Source organism: Perissodus microlepis, chromosome 19 (genome assembly GCF_051167445.1).
Source record: "Perissodus microlepis isolate ML-2025 ecotype Zambia chromosome 19, ASM5116744v1, whole genome shotgun sequence".
NCBI classification, from domain to species: Eukaryota; Metazoa; Chordata; class Actinopteri; order Cichliformes; family Cichlidae; genus Perissodus; species Perissodus microlepis.
In genome coordinates this window covers 14,586,972-14,613,575 of record NC_140479.1, presented here as the reverse complement: position 1 = coordinate 14,613,575, position 26,604 = coordinate 14,586,972, and the positions used below count along the sequence as shown (strand labels likewise).

Sequence of the window (26,604 nt, the reverse complement as noted above, 5' to 3'; positions counted from 1 at the left end):
AGCTTGTACATGAGCTTCAATATCTACTATATATGCAGTCAGATTCAGTATTACCGCTGTAAATAACTCATAACCAGATTCATTTATTTTAGTCTTGCTAAACCTGTAATTATAGTTAATAAGTAATAAGGTATTAATTTTACAGCAAAAGTACCAAGACTGTTAGTGTTTCTTTAATAACCTGAAGAACATAGTGGAACATGGTGTGTGTTGTAACCAGAGTGGAACCACCCTGTGCAGTCACACATTGCTCAACATTTATATCCAGTGCACGAACATTATGATATAACCGGAAAATACTGCCATTCTTCTGAGGGGGAAATGAACATAAAACATGCCATACTTCATGTAAAAAAAAAAAAAAAAAAAAAAAAAAAAGAGCTGTGTGATGATGTGAAGTGAATGCATAATGCAACCAATGAAAATCATAATAATCAGCTCTTCGAAAGCAAAAGAAAACGGCTGGTAAAGACACCACAAAAGTGGTATTGTGTAACGGGTTATCAGTCATTTGATAAGTTTATTTTACTACCATCCTCTACTTTCATGTAGTACAAATCTAGTTTGCAGTGTACTACAGAGGTAGGTAGGAAAACATCAAAACTAAAATTTCATATCCTAATTATCTAAAAAAAAATGCAAGGTTAAAACAATCATAGTGGTAGTGTTAGTCACTGCAATAAAAAGCAAGTTAAGAAAAAGAGCAAGCGAGTATGGGACTGACTGGAATATGCACTGAAACGTTTGCTGCTCTGTTCTTTTGTTCACGTTCAGTTTTCAAGTTTCATAAATTCAATTCTTTCAAATTTAAAAGCACATTATCAGTGCCATCTGCAATCAGTTTCTTCTTCACTCCAAAAACCTCCAGGGAGGACTATAAATGTAATACTTGTGCACCCTCTGGAGGGAAAAACAGGAATTATGACACTGAAAATATTGATAAAACTTCAGTAGATTACATATTAGACAAAATGATTCAGACTAGGAGAGATAACTGCCCAAGAGGATGTGTTTTTCATTGATGGCACAAAGTTTAATTTGTGGAAAACCATAGTGCAGTCTTTGATCTCATTCTTCCTGTTTTGAATGACGATGAAAGTCCTTTTTCCCGCCTGTCTTACTAATCAGTTTTATATCCGTGATGATGATGTCATGGCTCACCGCCTTGCACATATCGTAGACTGTGAGCGCTGTTACAGAAGCAGCGGTCAGAGCCTCCATCTCCACTCCCGTCCTGCCCGTGGTGCAACATGTCGCTGTGATGACGACGGCATTAAGAAGCTCATCGAGGTGAAATGTGACAGAGGTGTGGTCTAAGGGTAAAGGGTGGCAGAGGGGGATGAGGGTGGAGGTCTGCTTGGAAGCCATGATGCCAGCCAACTGCGCCACAGTCAAGGCGTCGCCCTTGGCCAGCTGGTTATCTCGAAGCAGGCGGAAGGCGGTGGGGCCTAAGCTAACGGTGGCGCAGGCTATGGCTGTTCGACATGTGGGAAGTTTCCCCCCGACATCCACCATGGTGGCGCGGCCCTGGGCGTCTGTATGTGTCAGCTGAGCTTTGAGATCTGTTGTCTGGTTGCTCTCAGACTGTTTACAACTGGCAACCTTGTTGGAATTTTGACTGTGGCAGAATCTAACAGGGTGGTTTCTCTGATTTATTTTGGCATCTATCAGCAGTGTGCAAAAAACAGCTGCTCCTGTGGTCCTGGACACGTGGCTCGTCAGAACATTAGGACTCAGGGCTTGTGCGTTCCTGAGACAGACTTCATTAACATAGCTTGAGACATTTGTGCATGTTCTGAAACATTCAGTCGTAGTGTGACAACTAATGTGATCATTATCAATCTCTGCAGAGGGAAGGGATGCTACTTCATTGTGGTTAGGTTTTTCTGTGTTGATATGCATCTTAACATGGGTACCCCCACTCATTAAGGTTCCAGAGCAGCAAACACTGGCTTCCTGTGTTAAGTTAGTGGAGTCTGAAAGGCACAAACAATCCTCTCTATTCAAGACTTTCCTGCTGCCTAAATGATGAGTTGTTGCTGGAGAGAGGAACGTGTCATTTTTAAGCTGGGAACTAATGGGGAAAGCCCTCTTGCTGTCTTGTAGCTTTGGCAGGAACGTCTGAGATGTGGTACCTGCTGGAAAACATTTGGAAAAAATAAAAATAAATGAGTCAAGAATACTGACATAACTACTTTGCTTGGCTGCCAACTAGTGTTTTAGAAGTGGTTGCAACCAGCGTGACGTTCAGCCATAGCTAAACTTTTTGATTCAACATTCCCTGATCTTTAAGAAGGAAAGTGCATGGATGTGGATTTGCTCCAATCCTAATACAAAACATTAAAGAAACACAAAAGAGGTCTTTGTACGTACAGCTGTGTCACCCACCAATGAGGATCATAGGCCTGTTCTTCATCTGAGAGATACTGAACATGCCTGAAGAGAGAAAGAGGAATAAATTACAAATATTACAACAATCTGTGCGCATAATCATAAAATTGTATGATGTATTGATTTCTACCTGCATGCTGTTTCTTCTTCCGGCCCACAGCGGCACCAATAATTTGCAGCAGCTCTTCATCAGACGCGCCAGAGCGTAAGACATCTCTGAGGGAGACCTCTGAGTTACCAAACAAACACACCTGAGAGAGGAGACGGACGGGAAAGAGTGAAAAGCTGTTTTCACAAATGCAATGCAGTCCAAATCCAAGTATAGACACCAAACAGATATTAACTAAATCAGCGGTCCCCAACCCCCGGGCCTCGGACCGGTACCGGGCCGCGAGAGTTGAGGCTCAGGTGTGAAATGTATTGTTTTCAGGGTTTTTAATCGGTTTTTAGCATTATTTTGTTATCGTTTTTATTGTTAACTCGGTTTTCATGGGTCTTTTCACGTGTGTTATGAATAAATCTTCTTTTTTTCGGTACCGGTACTAGTTTTATTTTGTTGTATTTATCCGCGACACCTTAAAGGCCGGTCCGTGAAAATATTGTCGGGCATAAACCGGTCCGTGGCGCAAAAAAGGTTGGAGACTGTGGAACTAAATGGCTCCCTGGAGTCTGTGTAAAAAGTTCACTTTAATATCAAAAATTGCTTAAGATTTTAATACACAAGCCACCACATGAAAACTGAGTAAAATAAAAGGTTTTATTGCAAACTTTACACAGAAAAGGGACAGGGCTGTTTGACAGACCATTGTGCAACCAATTAATACATAAAGAAAAAAAAGTAAAAGCTAAGGGTTAACCAAGGCAAGCTAGCGTCACAAAACTATAATAAAACTAAGTTCAGCTGTATACCAGGTTTAACAAACAAAGTGCAACACTGAACAAGTTTAGCAAACAAAGGTGAAAAGACAGGCAGACAAGGGGGACACTGTATGTTAACTTCTGAGCAGCAGTCCCCATAGTGTAAAGGCTCTTCAGCCTTTTATACCCGCAGGTGCACACAATCAGCCAGTCATTTCCTCTTGGAGTGTCATGGGATCCCTACGCAGCCAATCGTCTGCGTGGACTGGCACACTTCAATCTGCATAGAAGAGGGCTGGCACAGGTCTCCCAGTAACCAATCATCCACAAGTCCTAGCACACTTGGATTTGCATAAATATAAAAAGGCATTCTCACTCTTAAGGCTCAGGGCCATAACAATAACCCACTAAAATTCATTTCAATCCAGGTTTATTTATATTAAGCTAACAGCAGCAATAGCGTGCTTTATTCTGTAAGGTAAAGACTCGACAGGATTCTTAGAGAAAATCCCAACAATCAAGTGGTCTGTTATGAACAAGCACTTTTGAGATGACGGGAAGGTAAAACTTCCTTTTAAACAGGGTCAGGGAGAGGTAGCCATCCGCTGCTGTGACGGGTTCTGGGGTAAGGGGAAAGAGAGAACTCTCTGTGAATGGTACTCATGGCCATTGATGGCCATTGATCAGTGGGCTTTGATCAATGGTCATGAGAATTTGCATACTAATGATCAAGGAACTGACCTCCCAGCCCACTGTTCCTTCAGTGATGTTCCTTCAGCCATTATCCAAATGCACTGTTTGTAAGATTGGGGAAACCTGCAGTCAGCTGAGACTAAAGAAGTCACTTGGATGAGTGACGAAACCAATGAAAACGCTACATCCAGATGAACACAATCAATCTTTTGGGATTTACCTACCTGGATGATTGAGCATGCATCAAGACACTGGAGGGGAGCGAATATTCAACACAATCTATGGTATGCAAAGATCACTGTGTGAATTCTATCCTTTACGCTCCTGCTTATGACAATGTTTCACACACACTTTGACCTATTTAATATGCAGAAAGATGTCATACCTACATGAGCAATATTACAACCTTCTTATCCTTGTTTGATTATTAGTAATGAGAATAAAAGAGATACCAATAAACTGGTTGTAAAGGATTTTGTTAAAATGTACAGTTAGCTATGACGGTGCTTTGAATTGAGTGCATAAAAATTATAATAAAAGATTTAATAGTATATACTCACCTAGGCATGCTCTAACTGAATGAAGGACTATTGTGAACAATTTTCAGCATGTAAAACGTTTGAACGTTCATCTGTACTGTTTGTGATACATAGAAAGGATCATTTAGACGATCCTCTCTATGTATCATTGTAGCTCAATAAAACCCTCAACTCATTAAAGTTGAGATTAGAGTGTGTATAGTTTTGCAAGTAGACTGGAATTAGTTCAGTAGATCAATAGGAGTCATGTTCATGATATTTTTGCCTATTCAAAGTGTGGCTGCGTGGAAAAGGCAAATTTGGTTGCAGAGAACAACTTGAGAAAGCAAAACCATTTGTCCCAAAAAACCAACCACAACTAAGTAAAAAGATTCAGGAATGCACTGATTTCAAAAGAAATTGCAGAAGAGAATAGGAACTCAGAGAAATTTATTACCCAGACCACTAAATTATTAACACTCATGTAAAAACACATTTGTTCATACTACAGAACACTCAACAGTATGCACAATTATATTCACAAACATTTAGAACTTTTTGGAGTGAGAAATATCCCTTGTAGGACTTATATTCCGATTTTCCCTTTCATTCACAAACATCACATCTGTCTCCAAATCTACTTCCTGTATCACCTGTAGTCACCTAGAACCAATAAGGTATGTAAGATTACTACCTTTAATGGTAGGAAACTTCTGTTTTCTTCATTTTTCTATGAAAAATATATACAAGTATGTAACGTGTTGATTTCCATGATCATTCCAATTTACACTGAGCAACCATAAAAAGACACAGCTACACACAAAACATAAATCCATAAGGGTATATTTGATCTAAAAACACTAGAAAAATATGACATGTTAATGTTATGCAACAGTTGTTCACAAAATGTTCTCTATTTATGATTAGTTAGGATTTTATACAAACTTCAGAATCAGATATATCATCATACCAACAAGGACCATTCGTCTTCAAAGAGTAAAGGCAGTGTATATAGCACATCTGCTCAACAGATTCAACTTGTTGATCCTTAAGTTTTAACTTACTCTGAGTGATGTCAGCCCATCAAGGGTTAGCAGTCACATGGTCTAAAACCTTTGTAAAAACACTCTGTGCATCATCAACAAACATATCCAGCAAACGGTTTATACTGTTGTAAGTTGACCAACATGACAATGCTGCTGATCCTACGAGCCCTATAGCTGAACAAAAATTAGACTTTTCACTATCCACAGTTGCACAGGCTGAACGCACCGATAGTGACAGAATGTCTGTGAAAAGAGCTTTGACCCTTTCTTTATCAGCAAGAGGAGATTTCATGACAGCTTCTAAATCACTCAAAGGCAGTCCTATTCTATCGGCAAGTTTCTGCAGTGACTCACAATCGAGACCAAACCCAGATTGGTATTCATTGATGACATTCTCCAAAACAGGATAACATGAGGAAATAACTGCTACAGCAGTATAATATTTTATCTTGTCCTGAAAAATCTTCTTCTTCTTTCTTATTATCTCCAGGTTGATGATGGGCATGGCCAACAGCAGAGCATGCCTTTTCTGTGCAGGAAGTTGCTTTTCAAGAGTCTCCCCTAAAAGGCTGAAATCGTACATGTGGGGCTCAGAACTGGACACCAGGAATACTTGGGGGGACTCTAGACCTTCATTTTGAAGCCCTTATAAAATCTTAACTCTTAGAATAACAAAAATGAAACTAAAGAAATAAAAAGGAAAATCAGGAAAATGCCACCTTTACAATATTATTTAAGAAGGCACTAATATTTCTATACTAATGTTTTGTATTACAAAACAAACTTACCTTCAGTACAGGTATTTCTGATTTTGGAAAGAGTCTCCTCTTCATTGAATCCTTTCTTTTTTTGTTCCATACGCAAATCGTTGTCAATCTTTGAGCGAACAAAGTAGAACTTTTTCTTCATCCTCTGAATCTCATGAGCAAGTTTCACATCATTTTCCCTGAAGCGAGTGTCTGAGATAATGATGAAGAAGTCAAACTTCTGAAACTCAACATGCTCTAGGTACTTAGCAGCTGGAAACTTAGTGGTGCCAATTCCAGGAAGATCCCATATTTTAACATTGGGATACTTTGGATGGGTGTATAGTGTGGCCTCTTTGGTGGTTTCAACTGGACCAGTAGGCGCAGAGTTCTCATCATCATCTGGTAGGTCTCTAAGAGCATTAACAAAGGTGGATTTCCCAGAACCACATTCTCCAGTGATGGCAATATTTAGTGGAGTGTTTTTCTGCTGATCCAAAAGCTCCATGATCTTAGCAGCCCCTTCTTCATGACTTTTATTCATTGCTTCCTTAATTTCTTCAAAAAGTTCTTTGTTTTCAAAGGGGTCAGATGGAGTATCCATGGCAGTCCCACAAACTGAAAAAACTATAATCATTTTCTGGTTTGATTCAAGAGATTATACAGCACATGCTTATTTTAGTTATTTATATGACTGAAGAGTATAAATATTTTCATTTACTGTTCTATACATTTAACACAAGCTGTTTTGGTGAGACAAATTTCTACAAAAATGGTTTTTCAATCAAAAGGGAAAAAAACAACCCGTAGACAAAAAATTCAATAGTAACAGATACTCACTTGAGGCACTCCTTCCTTGCAAGACTCGAGCACAAATGGTACTTTTAACCTATTTAATACCGAATTAACTTCTTTTCACAAAGATGTTTTCAGTTTTTCGATGGAAGAAATTTTTAGCTTCAAAGGTAAGTGAATTTAGATCAAAGAATGTCCTCTTTCTTTCGATTGTGGAACTGGTTGTACCTGAAACAACCTGGATGTGCCCTTTTTAAAAATGGGCGGAGCAGCTGTTATTGTTTTTGTCTGCTGTGCTTTCAGTTTTACATTCATACGTACAGTCATACTTTTAAACCAAGTAGAGAGCTATAATGAAATGATTTTAAATGACAGAAAAACTGAAAGGTAATTCCTCCCTCTATAAGATATAATTAGATCAGGATTTAACAGTTGCCATCATATTGTTTGATTTGAACAAAGTGTTGATTGATTTAGTCGTTTTCTGTATTATACACAGTTTATTAACAGTCAGATGACATTAGTTCCTATACTGATATGATAAAAAGGAAAGTTTCAGCATCTGAAGCTTAGGGAGGTTCCTCTGTTTCTGCCTTTATAAGAAAAAAAACTGATAGCAAAAGCATTTTGTTAAAATGTACAGTTAGCTATGACTGTGCTTTGAATTGAGGGCAAAGAAGAATGTCCTCATTTAACTGTTGCTGGTTTAAAGGTATGATTGTACATATGAAAAGATAATAAACAGCTACTCTTCATGTTTTTGAAAAGGGTACAACCAGGTTGTTACAGGTACAACCAGTTCCACAACCGAAAATTTTTTTTAAATAACAGATTAACTGAAAGATAATTCCTCCTGTAGATGTTGATGTTACTTTGTTGTAATTTCCTGATGTATCTCTCACTTAAAGCACAATAACAATGTTATTATCCTGGGTTTTAGACCCAGCATTTTCAGTTTTGGACGTGTTACCGGCGCCAACCTAGGGGAAATCTTGAATGGCAACAAATGGCACACAGGCTAGAGAGCACTGCATAGGCAATTTTAAACTGTGGATTAATAGAGTGGACACTGAAGTTAGCGTTTTGCTCAGGGCCGAGCTCATTTATTTCTGAGCTGTGCATGCACAGAGCCTGTAGCTATCTAAGGAGCTATCTAATTTATTGAGGTCAAATACACATACACTATGTTGTTAAGTTTGTGTTTAGGAGTTTTGTCTTTGGGATGAACCAGTTTTTGTCTGTGTGTGGCTGAAGCCTCCTATGTTAGTGATGTGCCATGAGCAAAAGCATCCACTCTTAGAGCTTTGTAGTGAAACAGAAGAGCCGACTCCCATCAAGTGAGAGCCGACTCCCGACTTTTTTTTTTTTTTTTTTTTTTTTTTTTAAAACGAGGTTTGTTGTGTTGCCACAGTATTTAACACATACATTGTACACAGTATAATTTCTATGCTGAACGTAAATGCAGTTATTATCTGTGAACAAAGAGAGAAGATAAAACAGAAAGAGAGCAGAAATAAATCAGCACCCCCAGCGCTCTGAGGGCCTCTGGATGTCTGGAGTTTTGATCTCCTCCATACCTGCTTCATGCCCAGGAGGACAGGGCTGTGGCTCCCCACACCCTCTAGCAGATCATTACATGAAGGAACCTTTTAAATACAAGCGTGCTCATGCTCACAGGTGTACACACGGGTGCTCACAGACACAAACTACACCCTTTTTGGCCCCTACCTCAAAGCACACTGTGCGCTGTCGATCCAATGTGCTGCACAATAATATTCAATATTTAGTATTCACTGTTATATTCGCATAGATCATCGCGATGATGTTGTTTATTATATTGCTCTCTCTTTTTTTGCTTGTTTTCTCTTTTTTCTTTCTCAACAGGTGATCCAGGTGATTGATATATGTATTTTTTATCTGTTTGTTTTGTTGGTTTTTGCCCTTTATCACCGTTCCTCTTCCCCGCTGTTTTTCTTTCTCCCCTTTCTTTCCCCCAGTCATGTCTGTCCCGTGTGTAGCATGTGAAAATAAAGTAAAATAAACAATAAAAGCAAAGGTGAATCAAATAGACCAATACGGCAAGGCTGGGAGGGTCCATTTGGTAAAGTAAATCTGTTGGGCATCTTTCTTTGCCTTTAGACAATAATTCTGATGGCAAAAGAACCAAACGGGACAGGCGAAAAAAATAAAAATAAAAAATAAAAAATCAGGACAAAACACACTAAGGGAGAGATTAGACAAAATTCAATGACATGCTGTAGTGGTATGTAACACGTGGGGATATAAAAGAGGTGAGAGGTGAAGAAATACTCAGTCTAACACATTGGTCTCGATACAAACCCAAACAAATGTTGTATAATTTAATGAATTCAAATGCATCATAATAAACATTTCCTCTACTTTGCTCTGCAGCTCACTGTGGCCAATAGAAGGAGATACCATCTTCTGCCATATTCAGCTGAAGGCAGAGATGACCTGTAGCTGACCTTACCAGTAGAAAGAGATGCCTTCTTCTTATTGGGTAGACAGGCAGTCGTTATAGTTCACAGTGGTCAAAGTTACATTCTGCTGAACTTTGACCGTAGCGCCTGCAACAGCTCTGTAGTTGTGCTTGTATCCTGTTGCTTGGCACAAACCACTGAAATCAGTGTTTCAGAGTGAAGTGTATGCAGCCTCCTCTACACCTTCAGTGTATGTTGATGCTAATTAGTTAAAAGTTTTGTCTCAAAAACAAAGGGAATGACCAGAAGGAGAATCAAAGGACCTTAATGGTGAAGAAAAAGGGACACTGATACATGAAGGTGAAGAAAAATGTATAAAAGCAATAAGATTCTCATCAAAATTATGAAAAACTCAAGTAACAGCAAAAGATTCTGTCACTTATTAACAAATCACAAACCACCCTTTTTGCTCCACAACCTGCCTCCCACAAGCTCCGCCCATCTATAAGTGCACACATGCATACATGGTCATTTGTGCCATAGGACAATAACAGACCTCATGCACAGCTTTAAAGCTTTATCGGCTTTACCTTTAGGTTGCCGTCTGCAGTGATGCGTAAACGATTGCAGGAGCCACAGAAATGGTCAGACATGGAGGTGATGAAGCCCAGCTGACCTTTGAAGCCTGGCACTTTAAATGTCTGTTTCAAAACAGGGGGGGAAAAGTGTGAAATATACTTCCAATTACAACCAGTGACAAAAAGTGCTTAATTGGACTCCAACACCTGAAACTTTGCACACTGTGATGTTTTAGTCTAATGTGTTTAATTGAGTTGTCTTCTTTTTTGCTTTTTAGGACTTGTGTTATAATCTGATGATGTTTTAAGCAGAAATACAGAAAAATCCTGCAGGTCTATTTGATCAGAGGGACTCGGATGTGTCGGAGAAAATGCACAGAGGAACACAAGAAACATGAGTTTTTATTTTTCAGTATAAATATAATAATTAATCAACCATCTTTGTCAGTGTTTCATCTCCAAAGTAATTTAGTACAGTTGGAGACACTGACCTTGGCTGTGTCTGTCTGTCCAGCTTGAAGCTTCTCCAGGTCGGGCCACTTCTGCCTGATGCGGTCCAGCATCTCCTGGTAGCTCACCATCTTCTTAAAGTTCCACTTGTTGCCTGCAGAGAGGAGACAAACCAGGCAGTGTGGGTTTAAACAATGGATGTTTAAAACGTTTGCACGAGCATTTTAAACTCTTCATGGGGCGTGAGCACTTACCATCGAAGGGCATGTATTCTATAAAGCGCACCTCCAGAGGCTTCTTCTCTGTCAGTGCTGCAAAATCAAGCAGCTCATCCTCATTCAGGCCTCGCATGACCACACAGTTGATCTACGGAGAGAAGTGAACAACAATAGCCCACTGATTACTGAGCCATTATTTTCCTAACAAGCTGGTTATGTAACAACCGACAGAAAATGACTTACTGAAGATGTGTGGGCCAATATTTAATTATGTAACACAATAATAACAGTCTTATAAGACTTTGATGAACTATACATGACAATTCATCCAGTGATGTTAATGACTGGAATAATTCACTATATTTTTAAAGTCTAAATTTTTCAAAAGGAGACCCGTCCACATAAGCGTTTTCTTGCCTTCTTAAAGAGTTGATAAATAATGTGAAAGTTTAAAACAGCATCATGTTTTATTTTAACAGTCTAGCAGATTTAATGTGACTCATTTGATGCTTAAAGATCTACAAATGAAGGTCCTTCACTGACCCAAGGCTGAACCCCAACACTTCTTGATCAACATGCAGTCAGGGGCATCAAGCTAACCGCACAGCTTAGCAAAACAGAATGAAGAACAACAATTTTTTAGACTAGGTAATGGACATATAATGTTATTTTATGCTGGCATTCCTAAACGCAACAGAGAAGCCTTATAAAAATCACACTCTTCCTAAAGGGGAATCAGGTTACGAGAAGCTACTGGAGGAAACAGTAAACTACAACCAAAATCTGACAACTTCCAAAGCACTCTGCAAAACAGTTTGTGTCTCTCATTATGAAAAAGTAAAAGGAATTGCTCACAATAGTGGTCATTGCTTGATTTTGGTTAACGGACTGATTCATATGCAGCATTTTTCTACTACTAACTGAGCACACGAAGTGTTTTATATGACTTGCCTCATTCACTCATTCAAACCCATTCATACAAGCACTTATTTCTGTTCTTTTCCTACATAAGTACTTTCTATCAAATATTCACACACATTCATACTCTGATGGATACATTGGAGAGCAAATTGGAATAAGTATCTTGCCCAAGGATATTTGGCATGCAAACAGAATCAAACCACCAACATTTTTGGTGGTTTGATCCAGAGCGGAGCAGCTTTTGCAACATTTCTACTTGCTTAGGTTTCAGTGCGTTTGACTTCTCAGCGCCACGGTAGGATTGATCTTAGATCAGTATAAATGCCGGTCCCCAAGGCTCCATCCTCAGCCCCTTGTTGTTCTCCTGTTCCAGGCTTTCACTCTGACGCATTATCCAAAAACACCATATGAAAGTCATCACAGGGAATTCACCTTTCCTAACCATGATTTTATTGTTTTCTCTCACTGATATTAGCTGATTATCTCAGAGTTTTGGGGCACTCTGCACTTGCTACATTTCTGCAACTGTGAAACACTTGTCCTGCAATTAAATCTTACCCATTTTAATACTTATATATAAACGGCAAAAATGTTAAACAGTAACAAAAAGGAAGACACTGAATCGTAGTGGGGATATTTTCCATAACAGAGACTTAATAATGAATGAAAATGAACAAATACCTTCACAGGACTGTAGCCCAATTCAATGGCCTTTTCAATGCCCTCCATTACTTTGTGAAACCCTGGAAAAGGCAAGTAGAAAATTAAATGTGACTAAGATTAACATTTTACATTAGGTGCATTAGTAATGCTACTAATAAATAATAATAGTAAAGTTTCTTTAAATTGTATGTTATTAAACTACGACTAAAGTTGAGAATGAGGTGTGATTGGAGGCAGGTTTTGAGAAATAAAAATGCACTGAATCATACAACAAAAACAAAGATCAGAACTAAGCTGATAATGTCCGTAATTCACCACAAACCACTTATATAGAAACATGTAATCCCTCCACAGCAGCTCAAGCTTTTGAAAAGCAGACTGTCAAGGTCAGAGTCATTATTTGTTTTCACTTGCTCAAAACAATTAAATCAAAGCAGGATCTTTATGTAGGATGAGGCTTATGTTTTATTTACAGTTTGCATAACTGCAATTTGTACTGAATAAAGAAAAGAAACAAGATTTCAACAGTAACTTCTATTACAAACACAAGAAGGCAGGTGCTGTAAAGCCAGTTTTCTTTTCTCCGCTCTTTTTCATGTCCTAATCTCAGTTAGTCCATCTGTGTCTGCCTTTCACGAGCCAACCACCCATAGCTCTGCCCTGCTGTCACCTGCAGTGTTTACAGCTTACAGCCTTCTTCCCTAAGCTTGTGGGATGGACCCACAACAAACAAGCTGAACTAGGGAAACACTAAAAAAAAAAGGAACAGTTTCATACATAAAGACAGTGAGAGTTTTTAGCCACACATGAAGAATATTAATTATGTTTAATTTCATCTGAAGTCAGTCAATCAGCCAATTATCTGGGCACACTTTGGGCCAGTTAGCACCAAATGAGCATTATTTAAACACTACAGCCTGTCCGAGTACAGTTGCTCAGTACCCATCACTTTATTACCACAGTGACAGTGATATCTCCCATCTTCTGACCGCTGCTTCCAGCAGGATAACACACCACGTCACAAAGCTCAAATCATGTAAAACTGGCATCTTAAACATCACAATGAGTTCATTATACTCAAATGGCCTCCACCATCACCAAATCACTATCTCCTTCATATTTTCTAAAGACGTAGGGATTTAGAAAATATCTCACTGACCATCTGACACTTTTGTGGTTATACACTCCTAAACTACAGCGTCAATCAGTTATAGCCTCGTGATGTCGCTTTTTTCCCCTCCTCAATCTACGCACACTATTGGTGTTTTGATCATATGTCTCACACAGCTGACACTGATATACTGACGACGCTTCCATACCTTTCCGTCTGACAATAAACTCAAATTTGGCAGGAACTAATGAATCCAGGCTGATGTTGATCAGGTCCAATCCGGCGTCTTTAAGGTTTGGCAAAAGCCGAGCCAAGTTCATGCCATTGGTTGTCATGGCGACAGTCTTGAGGCCCTCCAACTTTCTGAGCTCAGCTGCAGAGTAGAAATGGAAAGCAAGACAGAATGAGAGAAAACTGATGAATGCAATGAGTGAACTTTTACCTTTAGGTTGAAATATTATATAACAGATGGGTTTATCCATACATAAATCAATCATTACAGCATGATAACAGAACAAAATCTTTAGCCATGTAAAGTGGATATCTTTATCTGTTACTATGCAGCATATTGTGCCACCGTGAAATTATGTTTCCTTGCTTGAATGCCTATCAATGAAAAAACTTCTTTAAATAAATTTATGGGTTATTAAAGTCTTTATTATCAATAACTAGTACAGTTACTCCGGTCATTTTGACATTAGGCAAAGATCATGCAGATTGAACTCACAAACACACACAGCACCACAATGCAACTAAATCCATCCAGTAAACCTAGCCAACTACCATTACTTGTAACCAGTAGATCTTTGTGGATCCTGTTTATAACTGTACACGCCACATCAGCGGTTCTGTGAGCCAACAAAAACAACACAACCAGCTTCACTGCAGCTTTTTCACCCTCCTCCTGTGAGCCATTCAGCCTCTGTTCCTTGAGCTTTAAATCTCAGTGCAGTCGTTTCAGACTCTCATTCGTGTGCTCTGCCTCCTCCTCATCTCCACCTTTATTCTGGATGCTCAATGTGCCTCATCAGAGTCTCCAACTCTAATCTCCATCAGCAATACTGTTGTGTATTTCTTCCTACCAATGTCGGCAAATCATTTATTAGTCAAACTCCACACTTCAATAAATTATATTCCGTTATTTCAAGTGATCCTCTTGCTTCCTGAAATAACTAGTGCAACCAAATCCAAGTTATGCATGAAGTCTCATGAGCCTCACACACAGCTAGTGGCAATCAATGGTCCTCTTTCCAAAAAGACCTGACCCACTAGTCCTGCCACACACCCTCATTCATTCACGACAGGCTTTTTCTTGCTGCAGAGGCTTCACTTACAAAGTTTAATTTAAAATCAGGCTGTAAAATTCAAATGATGCAATAATACATCATTAGACCAAAAACACAACTGCGGTGTAACAAATCATTTTCCCTTCCACAGAAACCCTTAAACTGAAGGCATGCATGCAAAATTGTTTCTCTTCACTTCAGCTGCAGTCAAGTCAGCAGAGTTAGCACATGAATCATCGGTCGCCTGGTTGCCAATGTTGACTTGCTCCTCTGAAAACAGTGTCACTACATCATTTTAGTCATACGGTAAACTGAAGAAAGCAAGTTTATGTTTGCTACAAGCTGATCCAAAGTGTTAAAAAAGTGTGAAATGACTCAAAACAGCTTCCAAGTTGTTTTATTATTGAAAAAAAAAAAAAAAAGCCTGCACAAACTATTTTCTCCTTGTTTCTTACTGATAATATGGAGCACATCAGGTCTGATGAGCGGCTCCCCTCCAGTGAGGCGGATCTTGTCCACCCCCTCTTGGACGAAGAGGCGAGCCAGGGTCAGCACCTCAGAGGTGGATAGCAGCTGGCCCCGTGGTGTGAGCTTCACCCCCTCTTCTGGCATGCAGTACTGACCTAGAAATGAGAAAGATGAAAGATGTATTTTAGCCTACATTAGCGAGAATTCCTTCTTTTACTACGATAAATACTGAAGTAACACAACAAAATAAAAGGGAACAAGGGGACAAACCAAAAACTTTTTCTTTCTCCAGTAGGTCAGCAGAATTTGGGCATTTTAGTGCACTTCTGTGAAAGGTTTACTAATTGCGATGGTTAACTTTGTCTAATAATGTTGCTCCACTAGTGGGCTGGGAATGTAACAATGGTTTCTTGATAAGATCCACAGAAAATAAACATTTACTCACAGCGGAAGTTGCATTTCTCTGTGAGGGAGATTCGTAGGTAGTTGTGCCTGCGGCCAAAGTTGTCAGTCAAGAACGCTGAAAAGGGGAGTATGCTGTCGTCCCTGAGCCTCTTCTGGGGAGGAAAAGAACCGGGAAAAGACACCGATCAAACTATATACCCTGGCATCACTGCAGTCTTATTTTGAATCAAACACAACAGCCCCTCTGAGTCCCATCATGCCAGAGACACAATAATGTCAGCTGAAGCCAAATCTGTGTCCCAGCTCCTGACCTTTGCCCATCACTCATGAGCACCTGCGGTTATGTCAAAAGTTACCAGTATATAAGCAAACCAGTGACTCAGCAGTTGCTCGGAGACACTCTGTTAATCAACAGGCTGATCATTTAACTGCACTGATCTTTTTAGACCTTCCCAAGTCCCTTCATTGTTTCTTAAGGTAAAAAGCTTCATATAAAAGCCACTTATGCACACTTTTGTCAATTTTTCCCTATTATTGCCCTATCATAATTATTATAGTCACTGATGTAATATGCACCTGCAACCCAGAGAGACACAGCAAGAAGATGAACAATGAATGCTACTCTGTTATTTGACTACTGGACATTCAGGAGCATGCTTGCTCTGTTAATCATCTCTGATTATCAAGCACATGGATAGAGTATGTATGTATGAGGTAGAAACAATATTTTAAAGAAGTAGACTATCTCAATAACACCCTCTTAAACCGTTTATACTTTGGATCCAAAAGATCTCCAAAAGAGTCAAAATCTGTATCATCTAAAGCACAACTTCAATCCAAATAGAAAAACTTACTTTTAATCTCAACCAACTTTATTAGTTTATAACAATTCTTTTCCTACTTGCAGCATGCTGGCTATCACATCTATCTTATCACATGATATCAAGTATGTAAAACTACAAAGCAGTGACAAACGTAAGGCAGGTGAGGTGTTGTTTTCATATTGTATTGTCTGTCTTGTCTTAATGTTGGTTTATAATGGAGCACTGTAACAAAAAATAATTTCCCCCAGGGATCAATAAAGTATTCTGATTCTGATTTTCCCCCCTCTGATTGGTTCTCACAATCACGCCAAAAATACACCCCATGACCCCCTTTTATATCACAGCCACGCTGTCATAATGGATAACCGTTTGGTTTAATATTTATTCCTTAGTTTAGTGTTTCCTGGGCCCAGTTTATAACCTGTTCAGGTTATAAGCTTCTCACCTTTAGTCCTTAAAGGTTTCAATCAGCCTGCGACTCAACACAGACAAGACAATCTTAGCTGCAGGCCCGGCTTGTGTTACTGTTTTGGAGGTTGACTTACCTGTGTTGCCCTGGTTTTGAAGTTGGAACCAGCTATAGTCGAGCCTGTGAGTTCAAGTTCATTTTCCTCGTGCGTAACACCGGAACAGCTCCGCGCGATGCTTCTGTTCACGCGCCGTGCAAACAGTTTCCTAATACGTGTCAAAGCGCCGTTTCTGTCAAACAGACGGCAGCACATGCCAACAGGAGCAGCCATAATTCAACCATTTGACAACTCCGAGGTCCTCTGTTTGCTCTTTCTCTCCGACCTGCAGTTCAACAACGTCTCTAACCAACCTGGACCAATCACAGTAACGGACGCATACCATGGTGCACTATGGGTAGTGTAGTCAAGGGTAACCAAAGATTTATTTTTTTTACATAGAAACCGCCAATGGAGGGTAGCACTGAGACCGGTTATTTCAGGGAACTAAAAGCAAATTAAAACTAGGAGTGAAAATAAAATAAAAAGTTGATTTTAGACAAATATGAAACCTAGCTTAAACGCGCTGTGAGTTAACACAGCAAAGTTGTATTACCTCTTATGAAGTTCTTAAATCAGCCACCCTGCTATTATATAAAAAAAAAAACAAAAAAAACATTTTTTTTTAGTAAAACCTAAACTAAAAAAAGAAAAACTAAAAACTAAAAATATTGTGTACTTGGACACAACTCGGATCTTGGAGAGGTAATACTGACAGATTATGTTCCCAAACAAAATAAGCAAAAGCAGCCTGTTGTAAGACACTTCTCTTCCTCATGGGTGCTGGTGTTCAGTGATCCAAACTGAATAACTCTTATGGTGACAGTTCCCATGCTTGATCCTCTGAACCACACAAAACTTTAATTTAACATGAGAGCCATCTAACTTATAAATAAGCTTTCTCCTTTAGGAAGGAAAAGAGTCTTGAAGGAAGTCAGGCTCGGGGCATGGTCCCTCCAAATCAGGTAGTCTGACCATGGTTTGTGACTTAGTATTTCTTAGTATTTCTAGTGCCCCGATCTTTGATGGATTCTCAGATATACTTTACATCTCAGGGTCTACTTGAATGTTATTATTCCTATTTTTTCCCCATCTTACATGCATATCTTTTATTTGTTTGTTTTAAATAAAGCTTAAGTTGCACATAGATGAAAACAAAATAAGTAACGTCTTTATGTGTGTTGACTTGGCAATTACATTATTTAGCAAGAAATATTGAGAGTAATTAGTTGAAAGCAAATTATAATACTTAATAGCTGCAGATGATGTGCTGAACTCTTGCTTGGTGCATAGTTTTGGTGTTTTTCATAACATCCTGTAGCAATGTGCATAGGCATTTGGCTTTTTCACCAGCAAAATTCAACCAAAAAATTAATTTAGTGCATAAAAATTAACAGAACTCTCAGCTCAGTGCATGAAAATGATGTGCTGGAATAGTCCAAACTTGACTAAACTAAAAGTAATATTTAACTGAATATGCAACAAACTGAAATAAATATTGAAAGTACTGTTTTGCTTTTTTTATGTTTTTTTTTTTTTTTTTAACTACTGCAAAGTAAGAAAAAATGGGAAGCATCCTGCGGGAGTCTTCACTACTGGAATCAGTCAGCAGTTCACACCTTGCCCACTAGATGGAGATGCAATCACATGCGGAGCATTTAGGTGTTCAAACGTGAACCTGTTGGCTTAATCAGATGAATTAAATAGAAAAGGGAACATTTTGTGATTGGATTCATCTTTCAGACCTGCTCTCAGTATAATCTGCACAACTCATACACATGACACAAAATAACAGACTGTGACTAGTAAATATTTAGTGTAGCAGGGGATATCAAGGTGACTTTTCTGGCTCTGAATACCTGTAAATCAACGCCTTTTAGCAAATACAACTGCAAAACATTTATGTGAATTTTAAGCTCTCAGGCAATCTACAGCATAACTGTGAAAATAATAACTCCCTCCCAGAGCTATAAATAGTAAGGCCAGCTGTTGGATCTGCAGACTTTCTGTTTCCCTGATGAGGGCTATTGTATTGCAATCAAGACACCTCGTTTGGACTAAAAAGCTCTTTGTCTGCGGAGTATATTTCTCAGCACCCCTGCTGAGTTCAACCCTGCCAGTAAATATGTATTTCCACAATACAAGTATATCTTGAAATAGGTGTGAACATACTGCGTGTTTAACGCTCTGTTCCTATAAAACACAGTTATACACCATGCAGTGCAATACAAGGAGAACCTGCAATAACATAAATACACACACACACACAGCAAAATCTCCAGTGTTAAATTAACACTAGAGAGTGTCTATAGGGGTCCACTCCTCTGAATGCTAAATACAACACTGTTGAGTGTTAAATTAACACTTTTGACAGTGTTATATGTTTAAAAGTAACCTAGTCAATTTTGAAGATTAACAAAGACTAACACTGAGCAGTGCTGATTTTCTAACACTGGAAAATAACTCAAAATGTTAGAAATATTCCACCAAAAACCAAGCTCTGTAGAGTCTCATTTTGTTTAAATCATGTCAGTGAGATGACACAAAATCAAACCTACCTGTCTAGTGTTCACAATGTCATACCCCTTAGATTTCCTTCTCAACAAATTTTCACTAGCTCAGTGCACACAGTGACAGTGAATCCATGCAGGTCATCAAGGGGTGATTTCAGGTATTAGTGTTTTGGGTCAGTGCACACAATTTTGCCTTTAATAGAGTCACATTTTCATCAAAGCTTCATTTCATTTGACTTCGAAATGCTACAGGAATATAGTAACTTGCAACTCAAGCACGTATACTTTCCACCACCCTGAAGATGCAGACTGCCGCCTGGGATCTATTTGAGCTCTGCAGTGAGCAGATCCTCAACCAATCTAAAGGTTGTGAATTTCTTTTGTGTTTGTTGCTCTGATAGAGGCATAAAAACCCTTACCTGTTTGATTCAGATCTTTATGGTCCAAGGTGGGAAAGTATTCTTGCACTAAGCATGAAAACATGTTTTAGCTTCTCTCTCTGAACCTAAATGTTTTGCAGATTTAATTATCTCTGTTTTATCGATGGACGATTCCTGATTATGATTTGACTTGCCTTGATAGTATTTCTCATCTGATTCTCCCATGTTTTAACATTTCCCAGTGGTGAAAATTAACTCAGTTAGTCAATAACTGTGCTTCAGTACAGTTTTGAGGTATTTAAATAAAAATTTTGCACAACTTTATCCTTCTGTCCTTTTATTTTTATTTAACAGCTCTATTACTATTCACTATATTATTCAGTCCAAGATTTTGCACCACAAACTTGATTTGGTTTATAATATTTTTAATAGTACAGTCCCATGAAAAAGTATTTGACCCCCTGCTAATTTAATTCCCCCGCTCCCCTTTTGCTTATTTGTAAATTTGTCACAGTTAAATGTATCAGATCAACAGATCAAAATGTATCTGAATGAACTTTTTCCCCAATTCATTGAATACTCTGGGGAAATGTAGCAGGAATAATTCCTGGATTTAAAGATCGTAACTCCTTATACACTATATGGAAAAGAAATACTAGGCCATGAACACATTCCACCTACATGAGCTGCTCAGCTATGGAAACCCATGCCGTGAACCTCCAGCACACAGTTTTTGTGCTGATGTTAATGCCAGAGCTCTTAGAGCTCTGCAGTCATCGAGTCAGCAGAGGTTGGCGACTTTTACACACTAAGCACCTTAGCAAACCCCACGCTGTAACTTTATGTGGTCTACCTCCTTGTGGCTGAGCTGCTGTGGTTCCTAAGCACTTCCACTTTGTAATACCACTTATAGTTGATCGTGGAATATTTAAGAGGGAATACGTTTCACAAGGTGACTCGTTGCAACTGTGGCATCCTGTTACAGTGCCATGCTCAGTTTCAGTGAGCTCTTTAGAGTTGTTTTACAAATGCTTGTAAAGGCAGTCTGCATGGCTAGGTGTTTGATTTTATACACCCGTGGCAATGGGACAGAAAACACCTGAATTCAAAGAGTTAAAAGTTGTGCATATAATATATAATAGAAACAGACCAAGAGCAAATTTTAACTAAAAACATGAAAAAAATTAGTATAGAGACAGGATGGCCATCTATGTCAAGAATTGGTAGTCAGATATTTCATCTGTTTAATAGCTATCCAGTGCATGTAAACGTTGTGGGAATGGAAGCACGCTTAACATCACAATAATGAAAGTGGATTAAGAGGAAATAGACCTGAAACCAGCTAACAGGGGTTCATTGTAAAGTTCTGATAATCATTGCAGTCTTGGTTTACCACTGTTGATGAATATTTACCTTTGCATAAAAATAGGCAGACCTTACACTGAAAATTCAGTGTTATGAAAGGTTTTTATCTCCATTTATCTCCTTATTTTAGTGATCAGCACATTTCTACATTGGCTATTACACAGGTTTCTCATCTCTCTTAGCACCTGAAATGCATCCAGTTTCACAGACCTCTTCAGCTGGGCAGAAATCGCAGCCAACCAACAATCCTGTGAAACATGCTGATTTCTTCAGTACTCAGAGATATCACTAAAATGTACCTCTCTTTTTTTCCAAACTCCTTTTTTTTTTTTTTTTTTTTTAGCTCTTTCTTTACCCAACAGGTGACCATGCATGATTTTATGTTTTTTGTGTCTCTGGATTTTTAGTTTTTGGAAACATCAGTCGAAGCTCAAGGTTGGAAGAATTTGACAGGATCTGTATTTAAAATGCAGGTTTTGCACACTGCATTCATAATGTGAGCAAAAATGTGCAACAAAACCCATGATAAGTGCATCAGTGTATTTATTAAACACAGCTAAAGGCTGAATGACTCTAGACAAATAATTATTCATCGAATTTCAAATGATGGCCATTTGCATCACAGAAAAGCTGTGAAATGCCGCTTTTTAGCAGATGCACAGAAACTTGTCAGAACCCTTAAACATCTGACACATGGCTTGTGTTACTGCTGTGGTCTGGCTAGGTGTGAGGAGTGCATTAGCACTCAACCAAAGCTGGAAGGGATGCACGTTGAAGCAATACCTTTCCCTCTCTATTTGAATGTCTATGCCACTATTCTATCTTTTTAGTTAATGTTCATATTATTTCCATCACTATTTTTCCACCAAACAGCAACCACAATTCCCAACAGAATCGTGGCAACACACCGAATAGTGTTGTGCGGTCTGCAGGCCTGTTGATGCCCTTGATTAGTTGGTAATTATCCTGTCATGACACAGCAATTAAACGGTGGTATTTAAAGCCAGTGCACAACGTGAAAGAGATTCCTCAAATAATAGGCTCACTTCCCACTCCCGTCCAGCAGCAATTCTCCTGCTCCGTGTGGGTGTGAGTTACTATTGAAATAAAGGGAACATGAATTTGCATATGGCTAACACCAAGTGGTTTAATAGCTAATCTCAGGAGTTGTTTTTCCTGAGCGCTGTGTAAGAGTTTAATGTACTCGCCTTTTCGTTTAATTTATTTATGAACTGAAAGAAATAAAACCTACCTACTACACCAACTATTTGTGTGTAGTGGAATAAATATATATTTGCTTTAAATATAAATATATTATAAAATCTTAACTGACATAACTCTTTATAATGTGAATACAGTGTAGACCAGCGGTCCCCAACCCCCGGGCCTCGGACCGGTACCGGTCCGTGAGTCGTTTGGTACCGGGCCGCGAGAGTTGAGGCTCAGGTGTGAAATGTATGGTTTTCAGGGTGTTTATCGGTTTTCAGCGTTATTTTGTTATCGTTTTTATCGTTTACTCGGTTTTCCTGGGTCTTTTCACGTGTGTTATGAATAAATCTTCTTTTTTTCGGTACCGGTACTAGTTTTATTTTGTTGTATTTATCCGCGACACCTTAAAGGCCGGTCCGTGAAAATAATGTCGGGCATAAACCGGTCCGTGGCACAAAAAAGGTTGGGGACCGCTGGTATAGACGATAGTAGAGCCATAATTTCTTTCTAGGAACTTTCTAAACAGAACTGAAAGATGGATAAATGCAGCCAAATAAACAATCCCTCAGCATGATGATATCACTGCCATGCATCATGTTGTGTGTTTGACTGTGTTAATTGTCTTTGCTTCATTTATTATAATTTGGTGCCCTCTTGGTCACATTAGGTATTCTGGAAGGTTTGTAATACCAAGCTAAGGCTAACAGCTAGCTAATACAATTGCATAGAGGTACAGTTTTAACCAAGTGAAATCTTGGCCCAGGTAAGCCTCTGCTATCACCTTGCTATTTGACTCAGTATGATTTGAGTATATTAAGTTAAGTTACTCAGTTAATAAGCTGTGTAGCTATGAATTATTTGTATGTTTAATACTAGCAAGTATAAATTAGCATGTGTATGCTAATGCGTTATCAGGAATAATGCTACTTCACTGAATGTTATTTTGAATTTATTTAGGCTACTTTGGGATTTATATTATTGCTATTTATGACAATGACACTCAGTCTCAGCGATAACGTTTATGCATGCTCAGTCAATGAAAAAAAAAAGTTCCCCTCACTCCCAAGGCGTAATATACCGATGATTTGTCAAGTCCCGAGACGTTCCTGAGGAACACGAAAGGTGACCTTCCGCGTTCTTATGCTACACGCCAGGTTATAAGATAAGATAAGATAAAACTTTATTAATCCCTCGGGTGGGTTCCTCTGGGAAATTCGGTTCCAAATAAGCACAGCACCGACAGAAGTTATAGAGTTACAGAATATTATATATATATATATATATATATATATATATACACAAACACATATATAAATACAAAGACATATATAGATAAAAATATACAAAGGGGATAAATAGAATAAATAGGAATAAAATAAAAATAAAAATACAAGTGAATTGCACATTTCAAGTATGGAGTCTATTGCACCGTTGACTATTAACAAAAAGTATTGCACAAAGGTAATTGCACAGTGAGGTGAAGAGGCACTACAGCTTAGTTGTTCCCCCCTCCTTTGTCCTCCTGTTTCCCCTCCCTCTCCCCTCCAGAGAGGAGTTAAACAGTCTGATGGCGTGTGGGACAAAGGAGTTTTTAAGTCTGTTGGTTCTTGTCTTGGGGAGAAGCAACCTGTCACTGAACAGGCTCTTCTGGTTGTTTATGGCCGTGTGCAGAGGATGCCCAGCATTGTCCATAATGTCCAGCAGTTTCTTTAGTGTCCTTTTCTCTGCCACTGTCACCAGAGTGTCCAGCTTCATGCCGACCACAGAGCCAGCCTTCCTGATCAGTTTTTCCAGCCTGGATGAGTCCTTCTTTGCTGTGCTGCTCCCCCAGCACACCACAGCATAGAAAAGTACTCCAGCAACCACCGACTGGTAAAACATCCTCAGGAGCTTTTATACAGGTGCTCTGTGTTGCATGACCAGTCCAGTTTGTTGTCCACCCACAGCCCGAGGTACTTGTACTTGTTGACCACCTCCACCTCCTCCCCCTCTATCTGAACCGGCAGTGGACCTGCTCTGGACCTCCCAAAGTCCACAACCAGTTCCTTAGTCTTTGAGGTGTTGAGTTGCAGGTGGTTTGTGTGACTCCATGCGACAAAGTTTCTCACCAGACTTCTGTACTCCTCTTCCTGATCATCACAGATACACCCCATGATGGCTGTGTCGTCTGCAAACTTCTGAATGTGGCATAATTCAGAGTTGTAGCAGAAGTCAGAGGTGTACAGGGTGAAGAGAAGTGGGGACAGCACAGTTCCCTGTGGTGCTCCTGTGCTGCTGACCACAGTGTCAGACGTGATGTCCTTCAGCCTGACGTACTGTGGCCTGTCGGTGAGGTAGTCGGAGATCCAAGCGACCAGGCAGGGGTCCACCTCCATCCTGTTCAGTTTTTCCTGAAGCAGACAGGGCCGGATGGTATTAAAGGCACTGGAAAAGTCAAGAAACAGGATCCTGACCGTGCCTTTTCCCCCATCCAGGTGTGAGTGGGCTCTATGCAGGAGGTACAGGATGGCATCCTCCACTCCGACACCCGCCTTGTAGGCGAACTGTAGTGGGTCCTGGGCATGTTGTACCTGTGGTTGGAGGAGGTTGAGGAAGAGCCGCTCTAGAGTCTTCATAAGATGTGACGTCAGTGCCACCGGTCGGAAGTCATTCAGCTCATTGGGCCGGTTCCTTTTGGGGACCGGGACGATGCAGGATGTCTTCCATAGGGCGGGCACTCTCCCCAGTCGCAGACTGAGATTGAAGACTCGTTGTAGCGGCTCCCCAAGTTCAGCAGCACACGCCTTTAGCATCCTCGGACACACCTTGTCTGGACCTGCTGCCTTTCTGGGGCGAAGCTTCCTCAGTTGTCTCCTGACCTGATCCACTGTGACACTGGGAGATGATTGGAAGGAGGGGGGGGGAAGATGTCTTGCTGTTGAGAGAGGGATTGGAGGAGGGGGGTGTCATCATAGTGTCAGGAAGGGGGGGGAGCGAGGGAGGAAGGAGAGTGGGGAGAGGGCTCTGTAGTAAAGGTGAGGGTGGGGGGGTTGTGGGCTGGTCAAACCTGTTGAAGAAGTTGTTGAGTTCGTTTGCCTTCTCCATAGTCCCCCCCACTGTGATTTTCTTGGTGTTGTGGCCTGTGATGGTTTTCACACCATTCCAGACCTCCCTCATATTGTTCCTCTCCAACTTCTGCTCCACCTTCCTCCTGTAGGTGTCCTTTGCTTCCCTCAGGCAGCGTTTCACCTCCCGCTGTGCTGCTTTCATCTCCTCCTTCACTTTGCTCCTGAAAGCCTTCTTCTTCATGTTGAGGACAGCTTTGACTTCCTGTGTTACCCACGGTTTGTTATTAGGGTAACACCGTACCGTCTTAGCAGGGGCGACCGTGTCCACACAAAAGTTGAGGTAGTCTGTAAGACAGTGTGTCGCCCCCTCTATGTCCTCACCATGTGGGCTCAGAAGCACATCCCAGTCTGTGGTGTCATAGCAGTCTCTCAGAGCATCCTCCTTTTCTGGGGTCCATCTCCTGATGGAGCGTGTTGTGACAGGCTGCCTTTGGACGAGGGGTGTGTATTGTGGCTGTAGGTAAACCAGGTTGTGGTCCGACTTCCCTAGTGGGGGGAGGGGGGTGGCTCTGTATGCATCTCTCACATTGGCATACAGTAGGTCAATTGTCCTGTTGCTCCTTGTGGGACAATTCACAAACTGGTGAAAAGCAGCCAGAGTAGAATCCAGTGTGGCATGATTAAAGTCTCCAGATATAATGATGAAAGCCTCTGGGTTTTGTGTCTGAAGTCTTGCTGTAACTGTGTGTATTTGCTCACAGGCAGCTGTTGCGTCGGCCCCCCGTCGGTTATGGATGAAATCGAGTAGAATGATGCTACATGTTCCAGCCATGTATTCCAGCGCTAACCATAATCTTATCCCTAACCAGCACTTTAATGACGTCAGTGTTTTCCAAAGCGATTTAAGTAAAAATAAACATAAATGTGTAGATTCATTCAAAATGGTTCTCATGTTTCCTCATTTTTCCGATCTCGTAATATAGGGACGTGTTAGGTGCCCGCAAGCATAATATATCAATGATTTGTCACCTAGCGTAAAATGTTACGCTTTAGGAGTGAAAACGTGTTGGAAAAAATATTGATATGTGTTGTTGTTTTGTGTTTATTTAGTTTTACAAAAAAAATTATCCTGTGCTTCTTAATGTTATGTATGTGTAAAACAAATAGGACTT

At 39.9% G+C, this 26,604-nt stretch overlaps 3 protein-coding genes across 8 annotated transcripts; all 3 read right to left on the bottom strand.

Moving 5' to 3' along the window:
- Positions 1 to 157: 157 nt before the first annotated feature.
- mocs1 (molybdenum cofactor synthesis 1) lies at positions 158 to 17,265 on the bottom strand. Of its 4 annotated transcripts, none has more exons than XM_084914730.1 (11): positions 16,958 to 17,264; positions 15,629 to 15,740; positions 15,171 to 15,338; positions 13,638 to 13,802; positions 12,337 to 12,398; positions 10,771 to 10,882; positions 10,558 to 10,670; positions 10,079 to 10,189; positions 2,522 to 2,642; positions 2,389 to 2,436; positions 158 to 2,138 (listed from the first exon to the last, which is right to left on the bottom strand). In XM_084914730.1, the coding sequence occupies exons 1-11, from the start codon at positions 17,150 to 17,152 to the stop codon at positions 1,069 to 1,071; spliced, it is 2,277 nt and encodes a 758-aa protein (XP_084770856.1). In that variant the 5' UTR covers positions 17,153 to 17,264; the 3' UTR covers positions 158 to 1,068. The 4 variants fall into 4 exon arrangements, with proteins under 4 accessions (XP_084770856.1, XP_084770857.1, XP_084770859.1 ...); XM_084914731.1 differs by having other exon boundaries at positions 158 to 2,135; XM_084914733.1 differs by having other exon boundaries at positions 2,023 to 2,135; positions 2,374 to 2,436; positions 16,958 to 17,265.
- Positions 2,638 to 10,072, bottom strand: LOC146365635 (interferon-gamma-inducible GTPase 10-like). 3 transcript variants are annotated; one of them, XM_084914735.1, is made up of 3 exons: positions 7,093 to 10,071; positions 6,295 to 6,870; positions 2,638 to 6,151 (listed from the first exon to the last, which is right to left on the bottom strand). In XM_084914735.1, exons 2-3 carry the CDS (start codon positions 6,854 to 6,856, stop codon positions 5,544 to 5,546), a joined length of 1,170 nt encoding a protein of 389 aa, XP_084770861.1. In that variant the 5' UTR covers positions 6,857 to 6,870; positions 7,093 to 10,071; the 3' UTR covers positions 2,638 to 5,543. The 3 variants fall into 3 exon arrangements, with proteins under 3 accessions (XP_084770861.1, XP_084770860.1, XP_084770863.1); XM_084914734.1 differs by having other exon boundaries at positions 6,295 to 10,071; XM_084914737.1 differs by having other exon boundaries at positions 5,991 to 6,075; positions 6,295 to 10,072.
- A 6,208-nt stretch (positions 17,266 to 23,473) lies between the features above and the next one.
- On the bottom strand, positions 23,474 to 26,264 carry LOC146365633 (uncharacterized). Its single transcript, XM_084915563.1, has 2 exons — positions 25,432 to 26,264; positions 23,474 to 23,528 (listed from the first exon to the last, which is right to left on the bottom strand). Exons 1-2 carry the CDS (start codon positions 26,262 to 26,264, stop codon positions 23,474 to 23,476), a joined length of 888 nt encoding a protein of 295 aa, XP_084771689.1.
- Positions 26,265 to 26,604: the final 340 nt, after the last annotated feature.

Excerpts from the sequence above, each read along its gene's own strand:
- mocs1 (XM_084914730.1), bottom strand. The coding sequence starts at position 17,152 with ATGGCTGCTCCTGTTGGCATGTGCTGCCGTCTGTTTGACAGAAACGGC. Across the intron at positions 15,741-16,957 it reads TCAAAACCAGGGCAACACAG|AAGAGGCTCAGGGACGACAG; the intron begins GTAAGTCAACCT and ends TTTCCTCCCCAG. Across the intron at positions 12,399-13,637 it reads GTTTATTGTCAGACGGAAAG|GGTTTCACAAAGTAATGGAG; the intron begins GTATGGAAGCGT and ends TGCCTTTTCCAG.
- LOC146365635 (XM_084914734.1), bottom strand. The coding sequence starts at position 6,889 with ATGATTATAGTTTTTTCAGTTTGTGGGACTGCCATGGATACTCCATCT. Across the intron at positions 6,152-6,294 it reads CAGAAATACCTGTACTGAAG|GGCTTCAAAATGAAGGTCTA; the intron begins GTAAGTTTGTTT and ends AGATTTTATAAG.
- LOC146365633 (XM_084915563.1), bottom strand. The coding sequence starts at position 26,264 with ATGGCTGGAACATGTAGCATCATTCTACTCGATTTCATCCATAACCGA. Across the intron at positions 23,529-25,431 it reads CTCAACAACTTCTTCAACAG|CATAAGAACGCGGAAGGTCA; the intron begins GTTTGACCAGCC and ends CCTGGCGTGTAG.